Source organism: Mustela putorius, unplaced genomic scaffold (genome assembly GCF_011764305.1).
Source record: "Mustela putorius furo isolate JIRA1106 unplaced genomic scaffold, ASM1176430v1.1 tig00003909_pilon_pilon_pilon, whole genome shotgun sequence".
Taxonomy (NCBI): domain Eukaryota; kingdom Metazoa; phylum Chordata; class Mammalia; order Carnivora; family Mustelidae; genus Mustela; species Mustela putorius.
This window is the reverse complement of record NW_025422057.1, coordinates 35,603,822-35,626,728: the sequence shown is the minus strand read 5'-3', so window position 1 is coordinate 35,626,728 and position 22,907 is coordinate 35,603,822. Positions and strand designations below refer to the sequence as shown.

The 22,907-nt window shown below is 41.6% G+C and overlaps 2 protein-coding genes across 7 annotated transcripts in view; one reads left to right on the top strand and one right to left on the bottom strand.

Moving 5' to 3' along the window:
- Positions 1-10,759, top strand: part of RPP30 (ribonuclease P/MRP subunit p30) — a 30,382-nt gene extending 19,623 nt beyond the window's left edge. Inside the window, exons 7-12 of one of the 6 annotated variants that reach the window (XM_045068655.1) lie at positions 887-1,003; positions 1,568-1,597; positions 1,817-1,870; positions 2,006-2,043; positions 2,426-2,505; positions 10,496-10,759. In XM_045068655.1, coding sequence (XP_044924590.1) covers positions 887-1,003; positions 1,568-1,597; positions 1,817-1,870; positions 2,006-2,043; positions 2,426-2,505; positions 10,496-10,647 — 471 coding nt within the window. In that variant the 3' untranslated portion in view covers positions 10,648-10,759. Of the gene's footprint in view, positions 1-886; positions 1,004-1,567; positions 1,598-1,816; positions 1,871-2,005; positions 2,044-2,425; positions 2,506-6,563; positions 7,445-10,495 lie in introns of those variants that run through there. The other 5 variants (XM_045068657.1, XM_045068656.1, XM_004749676.3 and 2 more) reach the window with 5 other exon arrangements.
- A 2,738-nt stretch (positions 10,760-13,497) lies between these two features.
- ANKRD1 (ankyrin repeat domain 1) lies at positions 13,498-22,637 on the bottom strand. The gene is made up of 9 exons (XM_004749672.3): positions 22,387-22,637; positions 21,545-21,724; positions 20,510-20,647; positions 20,274-20,381; positions 18,982-19,080; positions 17,486-17,584; positions 17,182-17,280; positions 16,947-17,045; positions 13,498-14,381 (listed from the first exon to the last, which is right to left on the bottom strand). The coding sequence occupies exons 1-9, from the start codon at positions 22,411-22,413 to the stop codon at positions 14,271-14,273; spliced, it is 960 nt and encodes a 319-aa protein (XP_004749729.2). The 5' UTR covers positions 22,414-22,637; the 3' UTR covers positions 13,498-14,270.
- Between the last annotated feature and the right edge of the window lie 270 nt (positions 22,638-22,907).

Genomic DNA, 22,907 nt, shown 5'->3' with positions numbered 1-22,907 from the left:
ACACCTGTCATGAATGGATGAAGATACAGAGCTGGTCGTCAGAAAAGATGGACAGTGTGGTGGTGGATTTCAGTTCTGTTTCCACCCCTTCCAGACTGTTTTCTTACTTCTGGATGCCCAGCTATTAAGAATGCTGTAAGTAGGAAAGAAGTTTCTTTTTCTCATGTAAAAGACTAAGCTTGTCTGGTGAGGTGAGCTGGGTGAAATAGTTAATTAGAGGCCAGGCTTCTTTCATGCCTGAGCCCAGCCAGAACTCAGGACTCTAGTAGTAAAGGACAAGGGGAGAACAGATACTGGGGTCAGTTAGCAGTCTCTGTCACAGTGCCTCATAAAGGTGTCATTAGGGTTAAATACACACATAAGACTCTTAGCATGCACTTGACACGATACTTCCTTCATTCAACATATGTAATAATTGACTCATCTGAGGGGCCTTCCCACCTCTGTTCTTCAAGCATTTTTCAGCTCTTCATTTCTTTGTCTCTTACATTGTTAGGTCCAATTAAGTTTTGTTGTTGTTTTCTTTGCAGTTTACTGGAAGTGTAGGGAGCACATCTTCATCTTCCTTTTAATAGTTCGTGGAGGAATAACCCATTTGCCACCCCACTGCAACTTTGCTCTCTGTAGCTGCCTCATGATTCCTATTTATATAAAGTCAGCTTCCCCACAGCTAAGATCCACTATTGATCAGATAGAGCCAAACATCGGCCTTCCCCTGCGGATGGTGCCATTCAGGCATGAATCTGTCTTTGTTTCAGGCTGTACCTTGACATGTGGGAGGTCTAAGGCGGGGTTGAAGAGGGAGGTGAGGGAGATTCTTAGTGAAAAGAAAGTAGGACAGTGTGTGTTTCTCCTTGACAGTTTATTTCCTTTCTCTCCTGTGAAGGCAATTGACCGAGGCGTGGGCTTTGAACTCATCTACAGCCCTGCTATCAAAGATTCCACAATGAGAAGGTACACAATTTCCAATGCCCTCAACTTGATGCAGGTCTGCAAAGGAAAGGTATGGTTCCCAAATTTCAAGGTGTTTTTCAAATCCAGCAGTTTATGCTTATTATTAATATACTGGAATTGTTTAACTGCTTCCTTTTCCCTAAAGCAGCAAGTTCTCAAAGCTGGGAAACAAATTCTCCCATGTCAATGAACCCTGAAAGTTCTAAGGGAAGGAGCAATATCAAAGGAAGAAGAATGGCAGGGTGGGGGAGGAAGATGTGTGGAAACCCTTTATAAGGAATTTGAAGTTCACCTACTTTGAAAAGAATGGTCTGGATAACAATTGTTTGTCATCAGTTAGTTGAATTAAGATTATAGGACTTTTTCAAGTAGTTTTTTAAATGAATTCACCTTTTGTAAGATCTAGTGGGAAGGCTTACTGTATTTCTTGTCTTGTAGGCTGCTCTTGATCCTAAGGTCTTTCTCTTTGATTCTTTACCTTATCTTTAGAAGAATGGTATTTGTAGAAACTTAAATGTTATTCAAGTGATAACTGGTTATTTGTATTAGAAGACTTTTCCATTTTTTTTTTTCATTTATCTGAAATTAATACTGAACACTTTCTCTTTGGCAGAATGTGATTCTGTCTAGTGCTGCAGAAAGGGTAAGTCTGGCGTGAGTACTTTGTTTTTACTTTTCAAGTTATAAAACTTTGAAACGTGTTTCTAGAGGATAAATTAATAGTAATGTAATGAATGCTTATTGCATATTTGCATTTTGAATTGCCTGTGCCCATTGCGGTTGCTGAGAATAAAATGTATCCCCATTTCTTCTGGGATACACGTTTTGTTTATGTGAAGTTTTTTTCTTTATGCTGTTACAGAATGCTTTCAGGGTTCTTTTAGAAACTTGGAAACTTAAGAAAATCATCAAAATTGTAAGGACTTAAATTGATGTGGTTAACTCCTTTAGTTTTTGGATATTTAAGCATCCTATTAATTTACTGCAAATGAAATCATTGAAATACTATGAATAACTTCTCTCCTGTCTTTTTTTGTTCACTTTATTTTAGCCTTTAGAAATAAGAGGCCCATACGATGTGGCAAACTTGTATCCTTTTCTGAGTTGGAAGCTGTTGAAATGTAGGAAATTTGGAAGTTGATGTGGTATTATAGTTTAAGGGTTTTTTTTAACCTTTTACTGTGAGTTTACCAATGTAAAATTTCAAAAATAAATTACATACATTGTAGAGAGCTTCATCCTTTTGTTGTTTCCTGTGTTAAGGGTGAAATAGAAAAAGGGGAAGAAGGGACTCTATATCATAAAAGCTTAGATTCAGTCTCTTCACAGATGCCCATTGCATTCAGGCTAGAACTACTAGAGAGTGAAAATCCCTCTTGGTGTGGCCAGGGGAGCGGGGTTGGCAGTTGGGTTTCTGGTAGCCCCCTGTCCTTGGCTGACGCTATGTTGAAAGCTTTAATGGCCCCACCAGAGGACTACTGTTTGGGCTATCTGAAAGTGACGCCAAGGCCGCCGTGTCCACCAACTGCCGAGCGGTGCTTCTGCACGGAGGTGAGCAAGTTCTTCCAATAAAAACACCAAATGCTCATGTTAGGAGGCAGTATTTTTTAATTTTTTTATTTTTTAAAGATTTTAATTAATTAATTAATTAACTAGAATATTTATTTATTTATTTATTTATTTGTCAGAGAGAGAGAGAGAGTGTGGGAGAACACAAGCAGGCAGGGCGTCAGGCAGAGGCAGAGAGAGAAGCAGGCTCCTCACTCAGCAAGGAGCCCGATGCAGGACTCGATCCCAGGACCCTAGGATCATGACCTGAGCCGGAGGCAGCGGCTTAACCAACTGAGCCACCCAGGCGTCCCAAAGATTTTTATTTATTTGACAGAGATTACAAGTAGGCAGAGAGGCACGGGGAAGCAGGCTCCCTGCTAAGCAGAGAGCCTGATGCGGGGCTCTATCCCAGGACTCTGAGATCATGACCTGAGCTGAAGACAGAGGCCCAACCCACTGAGCCACCCAGGTGCCCCAAGCCAGTCTTTTTTAATCAGACAATGGAGCCTATTTACTTTTACTATCCTGCTCTGCAAACCTCCTTTAGGCTCATCTTTGCTCAGCCTGTTTTAACCTTACCCACCACTGCTTCTCACCCTTTGCTTCAGACTTGACTTAGTGTCCTCTGTGGACTGAACGTGGTCTGTGTTACAAAACTGAGTACTGAATGTGTCTTCCAAGCTCCACATGTTTGGGCCCGTCTACCTTCCTCCTCCCTCCTCTCCAGGGAGGCATGCTTCCCCTGTTGAAGTCATTGTTTGCAAGAACTGAAATGTGAAAAAATTGATGTTAAACCATTTATTAGGAACACAGAAACAGCAAATACATTTTAAAAACCCAACTAAAAAACTCAAATAGTGTCTTTTCATATTTAATACAACTCATGATCCTTTTTCTCATTTTTTTTTCATGCTTAACTATGGGCAGACTGTGTATCTTTTACTCACGTTTCATTTACATAAACTTACATCCTCACCTTAATTCCACTACTTGAAGCCACTGAACTTCATATTCATCAGATGATAAAAATTAAACCAGAAATATTTGCTATGCCAAGACTTTAGAGAATGAAGATGAGGGGTTTTTTGGTTTTTTTTTTTGTTTCTTTATAAGGATTTTTTTTTTCTTTTTTTTTTGACAGAGATCTCAGGTAGGCAGAGAGGCAGGCAGAGAGAGGGGGGAAGCAAGCTCCCCACTGAGCAGAGAGCCCGATGCAGGGTTCGATCCCAGGATCCTGAGATCATGACCGGAGCCGAAGGCAGAGGCTTAACCTGCTGAGCCACCCAGGTGCCCCGAAGATGAGGTTTTTTAAAAAGAAAAAAATTTAGAAGCACCTGGGTGGTTCAGTCAGTTAAGTGTCCCAACTCTTGATTTTGGCTCAGGTCTTGATCCCAGGGTTGTGGGATCGAGCCCCACGTTAGGCGTTGTGCTCAGCACAGAGTCAGTTTGTCCCTCTCCCTCTGCCCCTCGTGTGCACACGTGCGCTCTCAAGTAAATAAACTTTTCAAAACATACTGTCTCTCTTCCTTCCCTTTAAAAAAAAAAAAAGAAAAATTTATACTTTCGATCTGTTTTATCTTTGTTCTCTCTGTGATTTTTAGCACTAGAAATAGTGGTCACGAAGCAGTTCGCTTGATATCACCTACATAAATTTAAACTTCAGAATAAGGCTACATGTAGACTAGGTTATTTGACATATGAATAGGTGAGTTATTGAGGCCATGTATGTTTTGTCTAGATTTTCTAGATTTAATGATCTGATCCCCACTTGGGAGAATTGATTTCTGTATTGACTTACTGTAAATTAGATGATTTTGCTTCTGTTTTCAACATTTTTAGTTTGAGATAATGTAGGCTAACTGTATTATGTATTATGTATTATGTAGGCTAACTGTATTATGTAGGCTAGGCCCTATCACATAAGCTCTGGGAATGGCCAGATTCATTAGGACTTTATCAAGATTGTCTTGAAATTAAGAAATGTAGGTTTGTGCTTTGGTTGTTCTGCCATTATTTTTGTCTGTTTTAAATGAACATAAGGAGTCATCAAGATTTTGGATAACAATTGGTGTTCCAAAGTAGACTAAAATATGAAAAGGAAGCTAATAAGAAAATATAATTGGAAAGATATGAAGTTCTGCCCTTAAAAAAAACTCAGCTGTTCAGCAGAGGGTATGTATAAAGCTAGGCTTTTATGAAGCTAAACTAAAGGAGACCTTATGGACTCTAGGTAGCATTACCCTCCCACTGTGTGAGAGTCCTGGTTTATGGCTGCTGTCCCTGCAGAATTAATAGCACATCTGGAGGATACATTACAGTTACCCTGCTTTTAGTTGACATTGGGATCAATATTAGACTGCAGTGTGGTGGGTTCCTAAGATTGTGAATTCAGCCTCAAGTTACACTAGAAGAAATAAAGGAATCTGAAGCAAGGGGATTCAGAGTCTCACTATTACTACCCTCTGCGTTGATGAAGTCTCAACTGGCGTGTGTATTATCCCGAGTGCCCCTTTTCAAAGGACAGCAGTGCACCGGAGCACTACCAGAAGACGGTTACTAGGTTCTTAGAGGGTCTGGAAACCTTATCATGAAATGGTTGAAAGTAGTGCTGGAATGGATATCTGGAAACAGAAGACTTAGGACACATAGTAGCTGCCATTCAACACTGGAAGGCTCTCTATAGGGAATCAGGATTAGGTGGGCCATTCAGGGTTCCAGAAACCAGTGAATAGCAATTCTAAGGAGGTTGTAGAGAAGGGACAGAGGAAGTTGGCATTCTAATGATCTTGAGAGAAGTTTGTCCCTTTTACAAATTAGAACACTTCAGATATTTGGCAAAGATTCAGTAGACTTGGTGAATTAATCCTGATAAGTGAGAAGGTCATGCCTAGGTAACTCTAGAATTGACTTGACTTTTATTACTTGAAACAAGAAATCTTAACTGAATTTATGTTCATCGAAGTTCTTTTGATTCTGTCTTCTTTGTAGCCAGTGGATCTCTCCTTCTCTCTCCTCCCTAGTCCTTATTTCTTAAGAACTAAATTTGGATCTTTTCAAGGCGTTACGGCCTTAAGCTTACCCATCAAGCCCCATTTTCCCATAAATTTTTCACATTCCCCCTTCACACCAGCTTATTGTCCCCTAAAGATACTAGGTTCTTCTTCCCTTTTCCTGCATGCCTTTGCAAAGGATCCCATCTTTTTTTTTTTTTTTTTTCTGTATTCCTAGTGTTACTTCTGTTATGATACCTTCCTGATTCATCCAGGCAGAGTTTCTTCTTATGGATGCCTCCATTCCCGTTACATTTGCCCCTCACGTTCTTTTATCTCTGTGGTAGGCATCTCAGTACCCTTTATAGATGACACAGGGCCTGGCCCAGTAGTACATTTTTAGCTAAAATTGGATAGATTTAAGTTGAACTCTGCTGCCAGCCTGACCTAGTATCTCACAATTCCCATTCTTTATCCATTGTCACCAGTATATGAGAGATCAGTAAATGTGTGAGTTTGATTTTTTTTCATTCACTCAACAGGTATTTATTGAACACCTGTTAGATAACCAGGCATTGCTGGGTGTTAATACAATACGACTGATTCTTCAGAGGTACATAGATGACCTAGTGAGGGACCCAGATACAGTATGTGCTGTAAAGTGAAGTAAGCTCATGTCATCACCATGGGAGGAACACAGTTGACTGTTGACCAGGCTCTCTTGATTCATGTGCCTTTCTACCATACTTAAAACATCTGCTGCACCAAAGTCTGGGACTTGGGCCCTGGCTGCCAAAGGTACCATGGACAGACCATTGGAGAGAACCTGTCCTGCGGTTTTACCCTTGAGTAATCCCTTTAGAATGAATTAGATATAAATAATATACTGGTATTTGTATCCATTGGGGATGCAAGGTACTGACAGTGAATGACATCAGTATCCATAGCAGTTATTCTGGCTTTATTATTTACTAATGTTGTTAAGTCAAAGTAACATGGTGATACTTGTTAAACCACATCTTTTTAAATCCGGTCTTAAGGGCTATGGTTTCCCTGTTTGTTTTATAGAAACTAGAAAAACTGCTTTTGGAATTATTTCCACAGTGAAGAAACCTCGACCATCAGAAGCAGATGATGATTCTCTTCCAGCCTGCAAGAAAGCCAAGTGTGAGAGCTGAAAAGAATCCCCAGTCTCTGTCAACACTCCCTTCTTCCCTTGGATAGTCCATCAGCCGCAATAGAAATAAAACCTTTATGATTTACTGTTTTCATTTGGAACTAGAAATCAGTAATCTATAAAAACAGTTCTATATTCAAGCCATTAAAGTAACAAAACCTAGTGAAGCAGTAAAAAAAAAAAAAAAAGACTGCCCACTTAATGAATTTAGATATACTTTAAGAGAAAAATCAGAGACGAGTTTATTTATTTTTTGTGTTAAGTAATAAAACAGCAGGTATAATTGAATAAGATGTTTCCGTATTTCAGGAGACTCTTTAAAAAGTTTCTTCTTCATTTAAAAATACATGTTTTGCTGCTTTGCTGGATATACATGGCTTATTTTTTGATCTTACTCTTCAAAAGGGGTCATTTTGAGGCCTATTAAGGCATACCAAGGGATTGGCCTTTAGGTGATTTATTTTTGTTGTAAACCTCTCTCTTTGTATTCATCAAGTCAAAGTTCTTTCTGAAAGGAATTGCTATAAATTTTGTGGAAGGAGAGAGAAAGTGCATGTAAAATTACATGTGGCCTCTTCCTTTGCTGCTTACCTTCATGATATTCTTGAAATAGAATTTCCTCCTTTGAGGTGGAAGTCCCTGAAAACCTACTACTGATTTTCCTAATAGCTGTATTAAAAATATCAAACCATTGTACTCAAACAACTTTGGAAATGATTTTTTTTAAAGTAGCAGAATCATTAAAATAAATGGAAGTGGACTTTTTTGCAAATATCTGTATTCATGTTATGTTTTATTGATATAAAGAATCATTTCCGTGAGAAAAAGGACATTCTGAGAGAGAAAAGATAATTTTTTAAAAGAGCTGTATATCAGTCTCACTTATGGATACAGATGCTTAGGTAAAATATTGGTAAAGTGAGACCATTAAAACAGTATGCCTGACAAATGAGATTTATTCTAGGATTGTAAGGATATTTCAGTTATTTTTAATGTACTGTACTTTATCATATTTATTTATCAATCAAATTAGAAAAATCAATCATTTTAATGGATAAGACATTTGATAAAACTTAAAATCCACTCCTGGTCTTAAAAAATGATAAAAACCCATGGCAAACGTTTACAAATAGAATATATCACATATATACACACCTATGTTTATATACTGTATGTATTGAACATGGTGGCTCTAAAAGCATTCTTGTCTGACTTCTACTTGAGCAGTTTGATGGATTAGCCAACCCCATTCCCTCCGTAAAATGATGCTGATGCCACTGTTGCTCCAGGCCCACACAGGAGTCCACCACTCCCTCAAGTGCCGGCTTGCTTCTGCCCTCACCCCACTTGGATTCACCAATGGTTAATGTATGTTTGTTCACCAGTCTGTTGATGCTATTGTGGTTAGCATTGTAAAGTTATATATATATTAACTAAATATTATGAAAACTGTTGCACTATGAAGCACAAAAAAGGAATTCCCAGGAAATCCAAGTTTATGCTTTTGAAAGGCTTGAAAAGATGAGCCATTTAAAAAAAAAAAAAAAAAACTGTCACAATAGGTGTGAACAGGACAACTAAGATTTGGGGGGATCCAGTAAAAATTCCACACTTGGATTGCTTCACTCAAGTCTTAAGTTGTTTTCTTCTTTAAAGAGACAGGAAATCAAAGACAACCGTAGGTGTCCCATCAGAGGGTCCATAATCCCAAGAACAGATGTGATCCTTACAGATTGGCACAGGAGTGTGCATTTATAGATTTTAAACTCAAAATACTTAAGGGGGCATATGGTCATCTTTTTTTGAGGTCCCACTTTGTTCTACTATTTCAATCAACTGGTTATATTACGTGTATATTTGCCTCACTTGCAGCGGATATAATAGCAAGGGCCTCTTACATTAGGAAGTAAAGTTACTGTAGATGAGTCTGGCCTCTTCAAAAAGGAAGCAACTGGGAAAAGCTTAGAAATACAGGTGCTCCTTCGTTTATGTACCTTTGCTACATATTTGCAGATGTGCCTTCTTCCAGTTTATGAACAGACGCTTATCCTGTTCAGAATAGGTGGGCATTATGGCTGGTCCTCAGTGGAGAGTGGCAGGCAGGTTTCCTTCTAATATTTATCTTTGTTAAAACATGATGCATTACTGACTTCCTGCAACAAAATGTCAGTACCTTAGAGAAAAGTTCGGCAAGATGGTCAGTTACAAGCTAAAGACACAAAAGGTAATCGTTTGGTTAATAGTAAGTTGCTATAAAATGTCACTTTTTTTTCAGTGTCATTTTAAAAGGTGGTACTATTCCAGAAATATAAATTAAGAAACACATAGGTCCTCTATGAAGAAAATTCTTTAATAGGGAAATTAAAGACGACTGGAAGACACTCTGCTTTTGGGGTTTTTTTCTTTCTTTCTTTTTTTTTTTTTTGATGAGACATTGTTCATCAAATTTTCCCCCAAATTATAAATTTAACAAAATTTAAAACCATCCACATATGTTGGTTTCCTTGTATATATGTTGGGATTTGAAAGAATAAATAGAATACCTACAAAAATTCATAGAAAAATAATGGGAGGGGGGAACTTGAGTGGCTCAGGCAGTTAACCATCTGCCTTTGGCTCAGATTGTGATCCCAGGGTCCTGGGATCGAGCCCCCATCTGGACTCTCTGTGCAATGGGGAGTCTGCATCTCCCTTTCCCTCTGCCCCTCCTCACTATTCATGCCCTCTGTCTCTCTCTCTGCTCTCTCAAATAAATAAATACAGTCTTCAAGCAAAAAACACCAGTGGAAGGGACTTGTACACCCAGTATTACAGAGTACAGCAGGACTCTGGGAACTAAAACTGTGTAACTGGTGCAGAAATTCATAGAGATGAGTGAAAGACTTCGGAGTCCAGAACAACTCCATTTACAGGAAGTTGTGGACTTCTCAATTCCGTGATGTTGGAATAACTGGTTAGCTATGCAGGAAAGGCAGTACAGCAAACAAAGTTAAGTGGAAAGACTAAAGACTCTGCATATTAAAATCTGAACCTGCCAGTACTCTGTACCTGTGACCTTGTGCAAATTTCATAATCATTCCGTGACTCACTTTCTTCTTTTCTCCCTACCGATGGCACTACTGCAAGGGTTAAGCAGATTCATATTTGTAGGAGGCTCAAAGAAGGACCAGTCCTACAAAACATACCTACTAAGCATTAGCTATTGTTCTATCATTTAGGAAAAAAGTCTAATCCTTATCTTCTACCCAATGTACACCACACTAAATTCAAATGGATTAAAGAATTAAATTTTTTTTAAAGTTTGTAAAATACTAAAGAAAAGGTAGGTACTTTTTTGTCTAAAATAACCTTGGGTTGGAAAAAACCTAAATATGGTCATCAAAGCCAGAAAACATGAAAATTAACTTGCCTCTATAAAACTAATGTTCTGTTAGAAAAGCACAACTAAAAAAGTAGATTAATGAGGCATCTTATAGAGCAGAGGAGTTTAGCATCCTTAGTAAAAGCTTTAAAAAATTATTTTTTAAAAACATATGCAATTTGAGGGCTCAGTCAGTTGGGTGTTCCACTCTTGATTTCGGCTCAGGTCGTGATCTCAAGGTGGTGAGCTTGAGCCCCTCGTCAGGCTCCACACTGGACGTGGAGCCTGCTTGAGATTCTTTCCTCACTTTGTCCCCCCCCACCACCGATCTAAAAAACAAATAAAAACATGCTATTTGATAAATGCTGTTAGTGTCCACCAAATCCCTTTCACCAGGCTGGTGTACCCTCTCTCCAGCTGATTCAAATTTGAGCACTCATGGTTTCTCTTCACTCTCCCCAGAGCACTGCCGTGGGCTGATGGAACTCACCTTACCCAAAGAGGCCTGGGAAGCTTTACCTCACCACCCCCTACCCCCAACCCAGTTCGGCCTGTGGCTTGTGCCTGATGCAGGACATTATCACCTGGCCTTCTGGCCTCCACAGCGTGACTGATACTCCGGAGCTGGGATAAGGCTGAGGAGAGACTCTTCCTGAAAGCACATCTCTGCCCTGTCCTGTTTTCCTCATCGCCTTAAAGAGCACGTTCAATAAATCACTAACACAAGAATCCTCATTTCAGGTTCTGCTTCCAAGGAACCTGACATAATAGAAACTGGGCAATAAAGATGGATCCAAAAAATGCTCCATAAACAAAGATGGTGAGCTTTCTCAGTAATTAGGAAAATTCACCACAGGTGAATCAGGTGAATCAGGTTGGAAGAGAAAAGATTTATAAGATGAGAATTCTCATAATTTGGGGGAAAATCAATAACATAATGGAAGGGGATTAATTTGATACTAATCTTACAGAGTCTTCTGTGAATGTGTTTCTTCAGAAATAGCTGGTTAGGTATGAAGGGTAGTGGATAAGGATATTCACTGCAACAATGTCTAGAATAACAGGAAAATGGAAACAACTTAAACAATAATAGGACTAAATGGTCCATTATAAACTGAAACATAAGAATACCTGGATTTTTTAAGGAACTGAAAAGTACACAGTTGAAATTCAGTTTAGTGAAGAGAGTGATAAGAAATAGATGAGAATAGAGAGTTAAAGGCAGTCAGATTTCAAGGATTTTTGAAAAATGTTGAGTTTTCATTTCATCCTGAGGGCAATGGGAAGCCACTGAAGAATTTTTTTTTATTTTTTTTTAAATTGTGTTTATTTATTTATTTGACAGAGATCACAAGTAGGCAGAGAGACAGGCAGAGAGAGAGAAGAGGAAGCAGGCTCCCGCTGAGCAGAGAGCCCTATGTGGGGCTCCATTCCAGGACCGTGGGATCATGACCTGAGCTGAAGGCAGAGGCTTTAACCCACTAAGCCAGCCAGGCACCCTGCCACTGAAGAATTTGAAAGAGGTGAATGGCTTGACCAGATTTGCAGTTTAGAAAAATCACTCTGTAATAACACATTATATGTCTAATAAAAAAAAAAAATTAAAAAAAAAAAAACCTGCAACTTAACAGACTGGCGGGAAAAGAGCCCAAGGCCAGGAGCCCAGCAAGGGTCATTTGAGTAACGGAGGACATTGTGGCCATCTGAGCTAGAGCAGTGGCCCCTGGGATGCAAGAAGTGGACAGACTGCAGAGCCACTTAGAGAGGATACTTGGTAAGAAGACTTGGAGGTTGATGGGGATAAAGGAGTGAGGAAAAGAGAAGCAAGAAAAACCACCAGGCATCTGTTGGTCAATGGGACGTTCTCTTTACTGAGGAAGAGCCAAGATGAGAGACAGATTGTGGGCAAAGAGTTGGCTCAAGTGGCAAGACAAAGAGCTTTAAAGTTGACCACCTGTGAGACAGGTGAAAGCTTTGCCTGAAGTGTTTATCTTCTCCATTAGCAGAGGTGACGGAGTTGGCCTTATTCAAATGGGACTTACCCCATGTTGTCTTTCATGGGGTACCTTCGCCCTTTACCTTTGTGCTGGTGGAAATCTCATGTGGTGACTCAGAAGTGTTTTTTGTACCCTCCCAGCTGTTGCGGAGAGGGGGGTTTGAGGAAGCCATCATAAAGAGAGAGCTCGGTCACTTAATAACCTGCCAAGTTATGCTGTGGGAGACACCAATACCAGCAAGGAAAATGTGATTTGTGTTGTGGATGCTTTAAGAGGAGGAAGTGGGAGGACCCAAGCCTTAAGGACGTGACTGGTTAGACCCAGGACACTAGCAGGAGGGAGACAATGGAGGGACTGAAGTTCCTGATGCCCTTGGGAGGTTAGGAGACTAGATACAAAAGGCTCAAAGGTATCTCAAACCATCCTCACAACTTAGGTGTCTGGGAGCAGCTGACTAGAACACCTTCTGCTTAGGGACCTTGCCTGCGCACGCTTTCAGTGTTAGAGGCATAGCCAAAAGGCTATGTGTTCTTCCACCCGGAGAGAGTTTTGGAGCTAGGGACCCCAATGCTACTGTTTTATATTGGCCTTCATACATTTCCTAAAGTGCCAGACTTTCCCCATGATTGTGCCCTTTCCGGTGGCCTCTCTGCTGTCTGGAATAACTCCAGCTCATCCTTCAGACTGCCTCAAAAAGTCAGCACCTCAGTGAAGTCTTTGTAGAGTTCCCCACCTTGTCTCTCCCCTTCAAATGAGTGTGCTTTTGCGTCTGAGACTCACAGCACTCTTGTTTTTTTCCCTTCATTGGACTTACCACAGATCATTACTGTGTATTAACTTTGGACATTATTTCTTTAATATTCATCTGTTCCCGGAAAGCAGGGCAGGGACAATCTGGTTTTCTCGTCACAGGTCTTAGCACCTGGCCTAGCACCTGGCAACAAAATGGCTCCCCTTGGAGGTCAGAAATCATTAACCAGGTGTATTTTCTCGTGGGCAGCCTCTGACACACAGCGGTGTCCACAATAATCATTAAGCCTCTGATTAGCGCTGATGGGAATGTCAACGATCATTTGTTTAACGTGCAGTAATCATTCTTCCCACCAGGGGTCTCTTTCTCCCCACCACTGGGGCCAAAAGAACTTGAACTCCTCTATCTTGGTGATGGTTTTCCCAGCCTTGCTGCTCAAAGTGTGCTTCTGGTGTACCACCACCTCTGCATCATCAGGGAGCTTCTCAGAAATGCAGTCTGCCTCTCCCGACCCCCCACCCCTGCAATGAATGGGAGGGATCAGAAACTGCATTTTAGCAAGATCCTCAGGTGGTCTGCATACATGGTCAATACTGTTGAGAGGTACTATTTTACAGGACATTTCCAATCCCCAAAACTTGGAAGACAAAAAACTCCATCTAAATGGCCTTTTTCACATGGTTCTTTCCCACCATACTTATAGAAGCACTTAGAAAGAGGTTTAGAATTTGCTTTTATTATGAATATAAAATAGACATACAACATAATATACATGTACACATTTACACTTTGCGGTCACTTTCATCTTTTTTTCAGCAAATTCACTTCATCATGGCCCAGTGGCCTGCACCTGCCACGAACATGCCATTTACACTCACGACATTCTCTTTACCTTGGGACAACATGTGACTTGGTAAGGAATACCAGGCCCGGGCGTCTGACGGCTTGGCTTCACCGTCCTCCTCACAGAATCCCTCTCATTCTACAGTTTCTCCTCCTGTCTCTACACGCCTCCCACTGCCCCAAACTTCAGTATTAAAAATTCAGGAGAAAAGAAGGCTGTAATAATCACCCTTGTCCTTTAAAAAAAAAACACCTTGAAATATCATCCACCAATGAGGTGCACATGATTAGGCACGAGCAGCATTGCTCGTTAACATGGTTTAAGAGCAAATCTACGGGGAGGCTCTGAAGTGTTATATACAAATGAAGATTTGCTCACCAAGTGGGTCATTGTGAAGGATCAGAATTTCCAGTGGCATCACAGTAAATAAATAAATAAATAAATGGAAATAAATTAAAATAAATAGAGTGAGATTCACTAAGGGAAATTCCCCTAACTATATGCCTGTGCTTTCTCCAGACTTCACTGGGTGCAGCTGTACAACAGGTGGATAGGAGCTGGGTGTTAGGACTCGTTGCTCTTCCTTGGGGCCTTGCCTTCAAAATGCTGGTGAAGAACAACGGGATGCGAGCGGTGCCATTTCCCTCAGAAGGAGGCTATGCGAGAGGTTTTGTAGGAGTTCTCCTTCAGGCTGTCAAATATCGCTTTGGTTCCATTCTGCCAGTGCAGGACCAGATCCATTGGGGTCTTCCCAGCCTAATCAAAGTGCAGGAGGAAATGTGACTTTCAGATGGAAGGCATCTATAAATTCTACACATCCTCTGTGTGTGTGTGTGTGTTTAATGAGGTAATGGATGGGTCTATGTTGTTGACCTGTTTTATGCTTTCCACTATGAGTGATTTGCAGTTTATATTCAAATCAGCCCTTCAGTGTTTCTCACAGGAATGCTTTATGGCATTTCAGATGAGCAATGTTTGGGGGTTTTGTTGTTGATTTTTTTTTTCCCCTGCCCTGTGGGACTGCCCCAGGTATTTAAAAAAAAAAAAAATTCAATCCCCAGTTCCTAGACAGTAAATGGGAAGAGCATTCCAAGTCACTTTGAAATTTTAAAAATGCCTCTCTATATATCCAGTATCCTGTAGCAGAGGCCTGGGGAGAAAGTGGTCAAGAACCAGTTCCTATCAATTTGGAAAATGATTCCTGATAAAACATGATGGTAAACGAGCTATTTGGACACCTTGGCGAAGTGCTCAGGTGCTGTGCAGAACTATTACTGCTCCGAGAGGGCTAGTTTTCAACTGGGATCTCCTGGGAAATTTCCTTTTTCTTGGGGGGACATCAACAATGTGTAAATAATTTTTGAGACCAAAATGCTTTTCCACTTATGCGTAGGTCTCCAGACAATTACGAAAATGCATACCATGTCACCTCTCAATTCTTGTCTTTAAATATGAGAAGTCTTAAAATTTCCCACCCCTGTTCTTTTGAAGTCTCTTTAACTCAGAGACTGTGAACTGGCAGCTTTAAGATGCAAATCAGTCTAGAGACCTCTTTTGTTTGGGCCCACACAGAACTCAGATTTCTTAAAAGTTGGAATTAATTGGCAACAGTCGGAAATTAGGAGATTTCCCAACTGAATCCGTGAACTCTCTGAGAAAAGCGGAAGAGTTGGCCAGCATGATACCTAGGACTTCACAGAGCAACAATGGACTGGGGTGGGGAGGAGCCACCACCTTTAAAAGTTATGTGCACAGACCCCCTGCAGCCAACATTTATGTAATTTAGGTGATCTGCCTGGCCCCTGTGCTTATTTGAAGTAGTGGCCCTGTAACCCTCATTTTGGAACTCCCCACCTCTGTAGCATGTTCCTTGAGAAACACTCATCGGTACACATGGTGACAGAGCTTTGGACAACAGAATAATGTACTGTGTGTTGTTTCCAGTCCCCCTCAAGATGGTGTCCAGTGGCTTTGTGGTCTTTTGGGGAATATCCAGCCATTGGATCAATGACATTAATAGTTCTAGGACCCTTATGTTGGACTCTAACTGATAATTCAAAGCCATGAGCCCCATTGGTATATTTTGGGCTATTCTTCCATGAATTCCTTTACCTCATCTCTATTAGAATTTATCTCCTGATTTTCTGGCTACTTACACTGTCTCCCCCAAATCTGTAGGCTAGTTCTCTGGGCTGGTAATGTCTTACTGCCTAAAAATAATTGTCATAGTTTCTGCAGTTTTGGAGATTTCATTAAATCTACTTTTTCCCCGCTAATTTATTTAATTTATTAGATAAGACCAATCCCAATATGAAGGATGAGGGGATCCTACTATTAACACTTTCCCATCCAGGCAGCCTCTGTTTAATGCTTCTATCCTTTGTTCCTAACACCAAGACAGTTTTGAGGTTTTTTTTTTTTTTTTTATGATAAAATATTCCTCTCAGTCTCACAGTAACACAATAAGGGGAGGAAATTATTCACAATAGAAGATGACTGGGGTTTTCCTTCTTTGTGAAGTGATTCTCTACCAAATCTTTCCAATTATTTCTTTGGTAATTTCTATCCATTCCTCCCAGTGATATTTTTAAAGCTTATATTAGATGATGTTTGTCTGGGAATTGGGACCATGAGGAAAAGTTGGCTCTCTTCCCTGGCTTGCAGATGAAGCTAAATTAACACGTACTTGTAGAAGGGACTTATATGAGCATTTTCAGGGCCTAAATATAGGAAATTATTTTGAGGGATATGCAGATAAACCACACTGGAGAATGGATAGAAATTATCTCAAAAAATATAGGCAAAAGCATGGCTAACCCTGGAAGAAAGTGGTAGCATGTCCTGCTGTTGTAAGGAGGGGAGGACTACTCAGAATTACTCAGATGCGATATTGATTAATTTCAGTTCATTGGCTCTTGGCCCCATTGACTGCTGTGGAATTTAATCCTTTCAAGAATGGTGCCTGTCTTTATTCCTGACAACCCCAGGCCTTGCTCAGCCACGGGTGTCCAGGGAAGACAGTGCTTAGGTTTGTGAAGGTGAGCAATTTGACCGTCTCATATTTTCAAGAGGAAATCTTAAAAGAATCGCCGGACACTGTGATTGTGTTATGATGGCTCCACCCATCTCTGACCAGGTGACCCGAGTCCTTGCCAAGGACTAGCAATGTCATTAGGGGAATAGACAGGGGCATTTAAAGCATCACAAGACCACCCCCTAAACCCTGAAATCCTACCACCATGGGGCCATTTTCAAGTAGAGCAGAGATGCTTTCGTGCATCAGAAAGCCCACAAGCGGGGCTGCTTATTTCGGGTACTTACACAATTCTTGATGTTGAGGTCGGCCCCATACATAATCAGGAGTCTGATCATTTTGTAACGGTTCAGCCTCACAGCATCATGCAGAGGGGTATCTCCTTCCTAGAGAAGCAGAGACCACAGGCTAAAGTGGGGCCTGAGGCCAGGAAGTGGGTCCCACAAGAGCCCAGGCTTGGGGAGTGATTCCAGATAAGTGAGGCTGGAGCTGCTGGAGGTGGAACTTGGCCCAGGGACTCACTCGGTCTTTGGCGTTGAGGTCAGCCTCACAGGCGATGAGATGCTCTGCGCACTCGTAGTGGCCAGTCCTCACGGCTACGTGCAGCGCTGTGCTGAGCAACTGGGAAATTAAAGAATGCGACTGATTTGCGGGGCTCAGGGACAGAGGTTGTCCCAGACCCCTAAGGCATGTGCGAGGGGGACAAGTGGCCACTATGGTGCCCCACACAGCATAAGCTTCCCGCTGACCCAAACGGTGAGGTGGCTTTGGGAGAGGAGGGGGGAGGGGAGAGGGGCCCAGGAATGGGGGAGGGGGAAATAAATACCTTATCCCGAGCACTGATTTTTGCTCCTTTATTCAGTAGCAATTTTAAGACATCGAGGTTTCCTCCACGGCTTGCCCAGTGGAGGGCTGTAGATTCAAGCTATACCAGAAGGTAAAAAGACATGAGTTAATGTAAAGAACTGGTCCGAGGAGTTAATACTTGGTTTCTGAGACCTGGGAACATCAACTGGCTAAAGCATCCATAGTAGCAGTAGGCTGTCCCCCTATGGATTACGACTACAATGACTGAGAACTACAGTTTATTGAGAATTTCAGCATGCCGACAAGGTGCTGTGCACTTTCGATGGACTGGTCCTCCCAGCAACGTTATGAGGTAAGTGTGACTGCACTCGTTTGGCAGATGAGAAAAACAAGTCTCCAAAATAGTCAAGTTTCTTGCCCAAGGAAGAACAGCTAGTAAGTATCAGAATAGATATCCAAACCCACATCTGCCTGGAACTTTTAGCCACTTTTGCCAAATATACTCAGAAGTTCTAGAGAAACGCATTTTAAAATTCTGGCAGAATAAAAGTACTCCCTTCCAAGAGATTTTAATCTGGATCTGCCCCCTCTTTCTGTGTCCCGTGCTTTTTTCCTCATCTCTTGTTGGTTCTGTGCTGTCGTTTATGCCAACACAACCAGTGTCCCTCAAGTGTCCCCACTCAAAGTCATCACACACTGCCCTGACTCTTGGGAGATGCCCTCTTCCCCTCTCTGACATGTTCCTGGCCTTCCAAATCATGCATTCATGAATGTTAGTGTCTTTTCATGCAAACCTTTTTTTTTTTTTTTTTATTGCTTTCCTATGTGTTTGTCTTCAGGGTTCAATTTTGTTCAAATTCTTTGGACTTTTTTAATATCCCTCTTCCACTTTGCTATAAAGTCAAATTGAGCTGCATTTAAATAAATAAAGCATTTTCCCAGCCCAATCTTCAGTCCATAAAATATGCTGTGTGCTGGTCTTTGTAGAACTCACAGTAGTTGAATTCTTGAAGTCTGAATAGCAGCTACTTTCCATGGATGCAGTTCATTCCGTATGCAGTTTAGCCCCTGATCTCACTGATGGCATCTATCATACAAGGTGTACAGCTAGAGAATTCTGACACATTGCTGGCTGCCAAGGGGCCACGAGCAGACTGTCGTGTATAATGGAAGGACAGGGACACCGAGAGGCAAGTGCTGACTGTATTACTTCTCAGTAATGCTACTGACTTGATACTGACCCAACTCTCTGATGGGGATATTGAATTGCATGCAGTGGCTTTCACTTCCTTCTTTTCCCTGGAACACTCGTCTCCTCTTCAGTATGTATGGAAAATACTTTCCACATGACCTAGCCCCCTCTCCCAACTTCCTTTTGTATGGAGAAATGAGCTTTTGCCTGGTTTTCTCAGATCAATTTTCAATCCAATCAGCCCCATTTTTCATCGTAGGTTTTCTCAAGCTTCATATGGATTCCTTATTTTGGCTCATTTCCAAACAAAGAAATATATTTACCATATCACGGAATTCGATCTGAGCTCCAGCTTCCATTAACTTCTCCACAATTGCCAAATGTCCTTCTAAGCACGCTCTGTGAAGAGCCGTCCGTTTATACTGTCAGAAGAGAGATTTAAAAAGAGAGAGATAGCGATGCATATAAAAATGAGCAGAAATCCTTTCTAAGAGGCAGGAAGCTGAGGACTCCTACAACCTCACTGATAGAAACTCGAGTACTTTTTGAATTAGAAATGTCAAATGCACTAATATTTCAGAACTAGAACAGTGATCCTGCAACTGAGGCTTGAGTTTCCTGCAGGTACATTTCTAAGTGCTCAGTGGTCCTCATGGAGGGATGTGAACTTCAAGCTCACAACTACCTCAACGCTGACATTTCCCTTTCTTGAATTTTGTGCCTTCATTGTTTGTGTAGAATTTGCCATGCAGACCAGAAGGTTTTCTCCCATCTGGGACCGTTGCTGGGTTGAATATCAAAAAGTATTCAATTCTTCTTTAAGAGAATGGGGGACTTATTTTTAGTTCAACTTCAGAAATGATTCTCCATTCAGTTCAGGGGGGGAAAGGATACAAAAAGGATTAGTGCTTCTGGTAAAAAGACTTCATATTAATGGATTGACTATTTGGCCTAGAACAACTGTTGCCACTGTTCACTCCAGTGTCCTCTATTTACAGACGAGGAAACAGAGGTCTAGGAAATGCAAAGTAGCTGCTAAAATCAAATAGTCACATAGTGATAGAGCCAGCACTTGAACTCAAGTCACAGAGTCCCTGAGTAGTGGTGATGTGTTTAGGTCCAATCAAGGATGATGCTATTGGGGCACCTGGGTGGCTCGGTCGGTTAAGCATCTCCTTTCAGTTCAGGTCATGATCCCGGGGTCCTGGAATCAAACCCTGCATCATGCTCCCTGCTCAGGCCCTCCCCCTGTCTAATAAATAAAATCTTTTTTTTTTTTCTTTTAAAGGATGCTGCTATTGTATGTCTGTCTAAAAGGGACTTATTGGTCCTGCCTTATTAAAAGTCTACCCCAAGAACATGAAAAGCTAAAGACAAACTAAAAAGTCAGCTGGAAGAATATGAGAGTGCAAAAAATGCTGCAATTCTCAGCTCGAATCCAGCGTCTTTGTTCTGGACCACTGCACTACCCTAATATGCTAGTGGCATCTGGGACAACAGCTGGAGAGACTGTTCCAGGTGGAGTGCTTGTTGGCACCGTGTTAGCAAGGCAGAAGTTAAGCAGAAACAGCACAAAATGAATGAGCTGGATTTTGCAGCACTTTGTAGAAGTTACCTCATCACAGACATCTGGATTGTTCTTGTCCAACAAGAATTTTTCTACTACTGGCAGTTTATTCTCCAGGGCAGCCTTCAGGAACCTCGGCACATCCACAGGTTCCGTCTAAAGCCAAGAGCAAAGTGCGGGAGTTACTGTGAGCTTTCCGACATCCGATCAAACCCTCCACAGATATTTATTCCCCAGCAGCCTAATGCCAGACATGTAATACTAGCAAAGCAAACCATCCTTACAATGATTTCAGGTTCAGGTTCCTTTATAGCTGGGACTTTAGTCTTCTTGTATTTTTTCCTTTTCTTCAGCTGAATGATGACTTCAAGGTCTTCTAAATTTTCAAGCTTTGATCTTTGTTCTAGTTTTTTCTTCTTGAGCTAAAAAAGAAATCCATATTTCAAAACATGGTGACCAGCATTCTGGTTGTGTCTAAACAAAATCTGCAAGGTCTGTGATAAGTATGGGGGAAACAGCTGGAGCAAAACAGTAAAAAAAAAGTAAAAAACAAAAAAAAAAAAAGAAAAGCAACAGCAACCTTTAAAACTAATCATGGACTTTGACTTAGTGACTTCTTATTCAAGAATTTGGGGCGTCTACATTTTCATCTTCACTTCCCTTGCCTGTAGCATCAGCCTTTGACTCATTGGAGTTAGGATGTAGTCTGTAACTGAGCATCGAGTCATCATTTCCATAAACAAACCCTGGGTTTCTGTCAAATTTTTTTATTTAACTCAAAAGAATCCAACAATAAGGGTTAAGTTCCGAAATATCAATGCCAGTCTCTTTCAGGCAGCCTACAGAGCAGGGCTCATGAAGCAGGCTTTCCTGAGACTACTGCTAACTAAGGCATGTTTTATCTGCAATTAGTAAGGAATGTAAATTCACACGGCACCACGGATTGTCAGCACAGATAATGAACACAGCCAAAGCCATGTGATTGAGAAAAAGTCTCTCTTGCCTGGGATTAACTAGACAGTGTATGACATCAGAAATTCACTGGTCATGTTTCTCTTTCCAAGTCTTTAAATCAGAACGTAGTCGTAGAACCTTCAATCATTGATTTAGAATCCAGAAGTCATTGTCTTGCTTCAGAATTAGTTCCTACAACCTGTCCTATAGAAGTTGTCTCTTTATGGGTTTGAATTTGGCAAAGAAACACCTTTGGATGGTTGCATTTATTTTGTTTCCTCCCTTTTCTCCTTCCTGCCTGGCACCTCCTTCTCTCACCCCATCCCTGACTTCCCACACTAGTGGATTCCAAGAAGGGTCCTTACCTCCGCCTCTCGCTCTTTCTCAATTTTCCACTGTTGCTCCCCCAGGCTCAGGGAGTGGGCTGGAAGTGTCTTCAGGTCCTCTTGCTTCTCTAAAGTAACAGCAGCTTCATACTGCCCATCTCTGAAATCCTCAGGTAGGAACTCCCCAGTCTCCTCACTGCCATTCTTCTTCCCTGTGACCTAGGAGGAAAGAAAATTGTAGGTCAGAAGTAGCAGGGCCTGTCCTGGGATCATTCTCCAGAGACAATGCTGCAGGGGGGCCCTGGTCCTCCCTGCCTGATGATAGCCACCTCCGTGGGCTGTGCTCTCAGATCCCAGGCTGGGACACGCTGCTGCTGCTGCTGCTGCAGGAGACCAGGAAGGCCATCAGACGATGGTCCTCCTCTCTTGGTAAAGCAAGGTTGAGTTTAGGCTGATACATTTAAATGCACTTTTAATCCACCTAATCACACTTCACCTAAGAAAGCTACAACCCCTCCATGATTATTTAAAATTCTTCCATTTCGGGTACTTTTGACTGACTCTTGGCCTTGAGTTGTGTAAGTTTCCAGACATCTATTCTTGCCATAGAACTTCTTCCCTAAGGCATCCTCATAACTACCTGTGAATCCATGCTTTCGTAAGAAAACCAAAGGAGAATAAATAGGAAATACAGAGAACATTCATGACGGCCAGATTTGTTTTCCCAGTTTCACTTATTTTATCACTTAGGCCAAACCTGCTCTGTGGACGACATCAGAGTACCTATGTATTATGCCTGAAGAAGAAGGACATTTCGGGGTTCATATAAAAACCAAGACTACACTGGTTTTCACGGCGAGACAACAACGTGTCTTACATACCAACTCTTCCACTTTCATCACCATCATGTCAGCCTGAGGTTGGTTCGTCTGCGTGTTCGCTGCTGTGGAACGAGTGCCTCGTGTCAGCCCTGCGGAGAGCCCCTCCACACCGGTCGCCTTATATAGTGAGGGCCGGGTGAGGTCATCTCCCAACCTGGGAACCCAAGTAACACCCCTGCCCTCACCCGCGGCCAACTCAGAGGCAGGTGAATTTTCATTCCAGACTCTGTGTCTGGGAAGCAGAGGAGGGAGGGGCTGCCAAGTAACCCCCCTGAATGTGTGAATCAGGAAGAAATGTGAGAGGGCCATTCCTTGGGCGGTGACCACACCGCTCAGCAATGCAAGTCATCCTATTTATCGAGAAGCCAGGGGACAGCTGTCTGTTGATGCCACACCACAGGCTGCTCCTTTTCCTTCTTTGCCAGCTTTCATATGACTAACCCTATCAAGAAAATGTAAATACCCTGCATAGCATACTGCCAGTAATATCTTGCTGATAACCAGACTTATCAACACTTCAC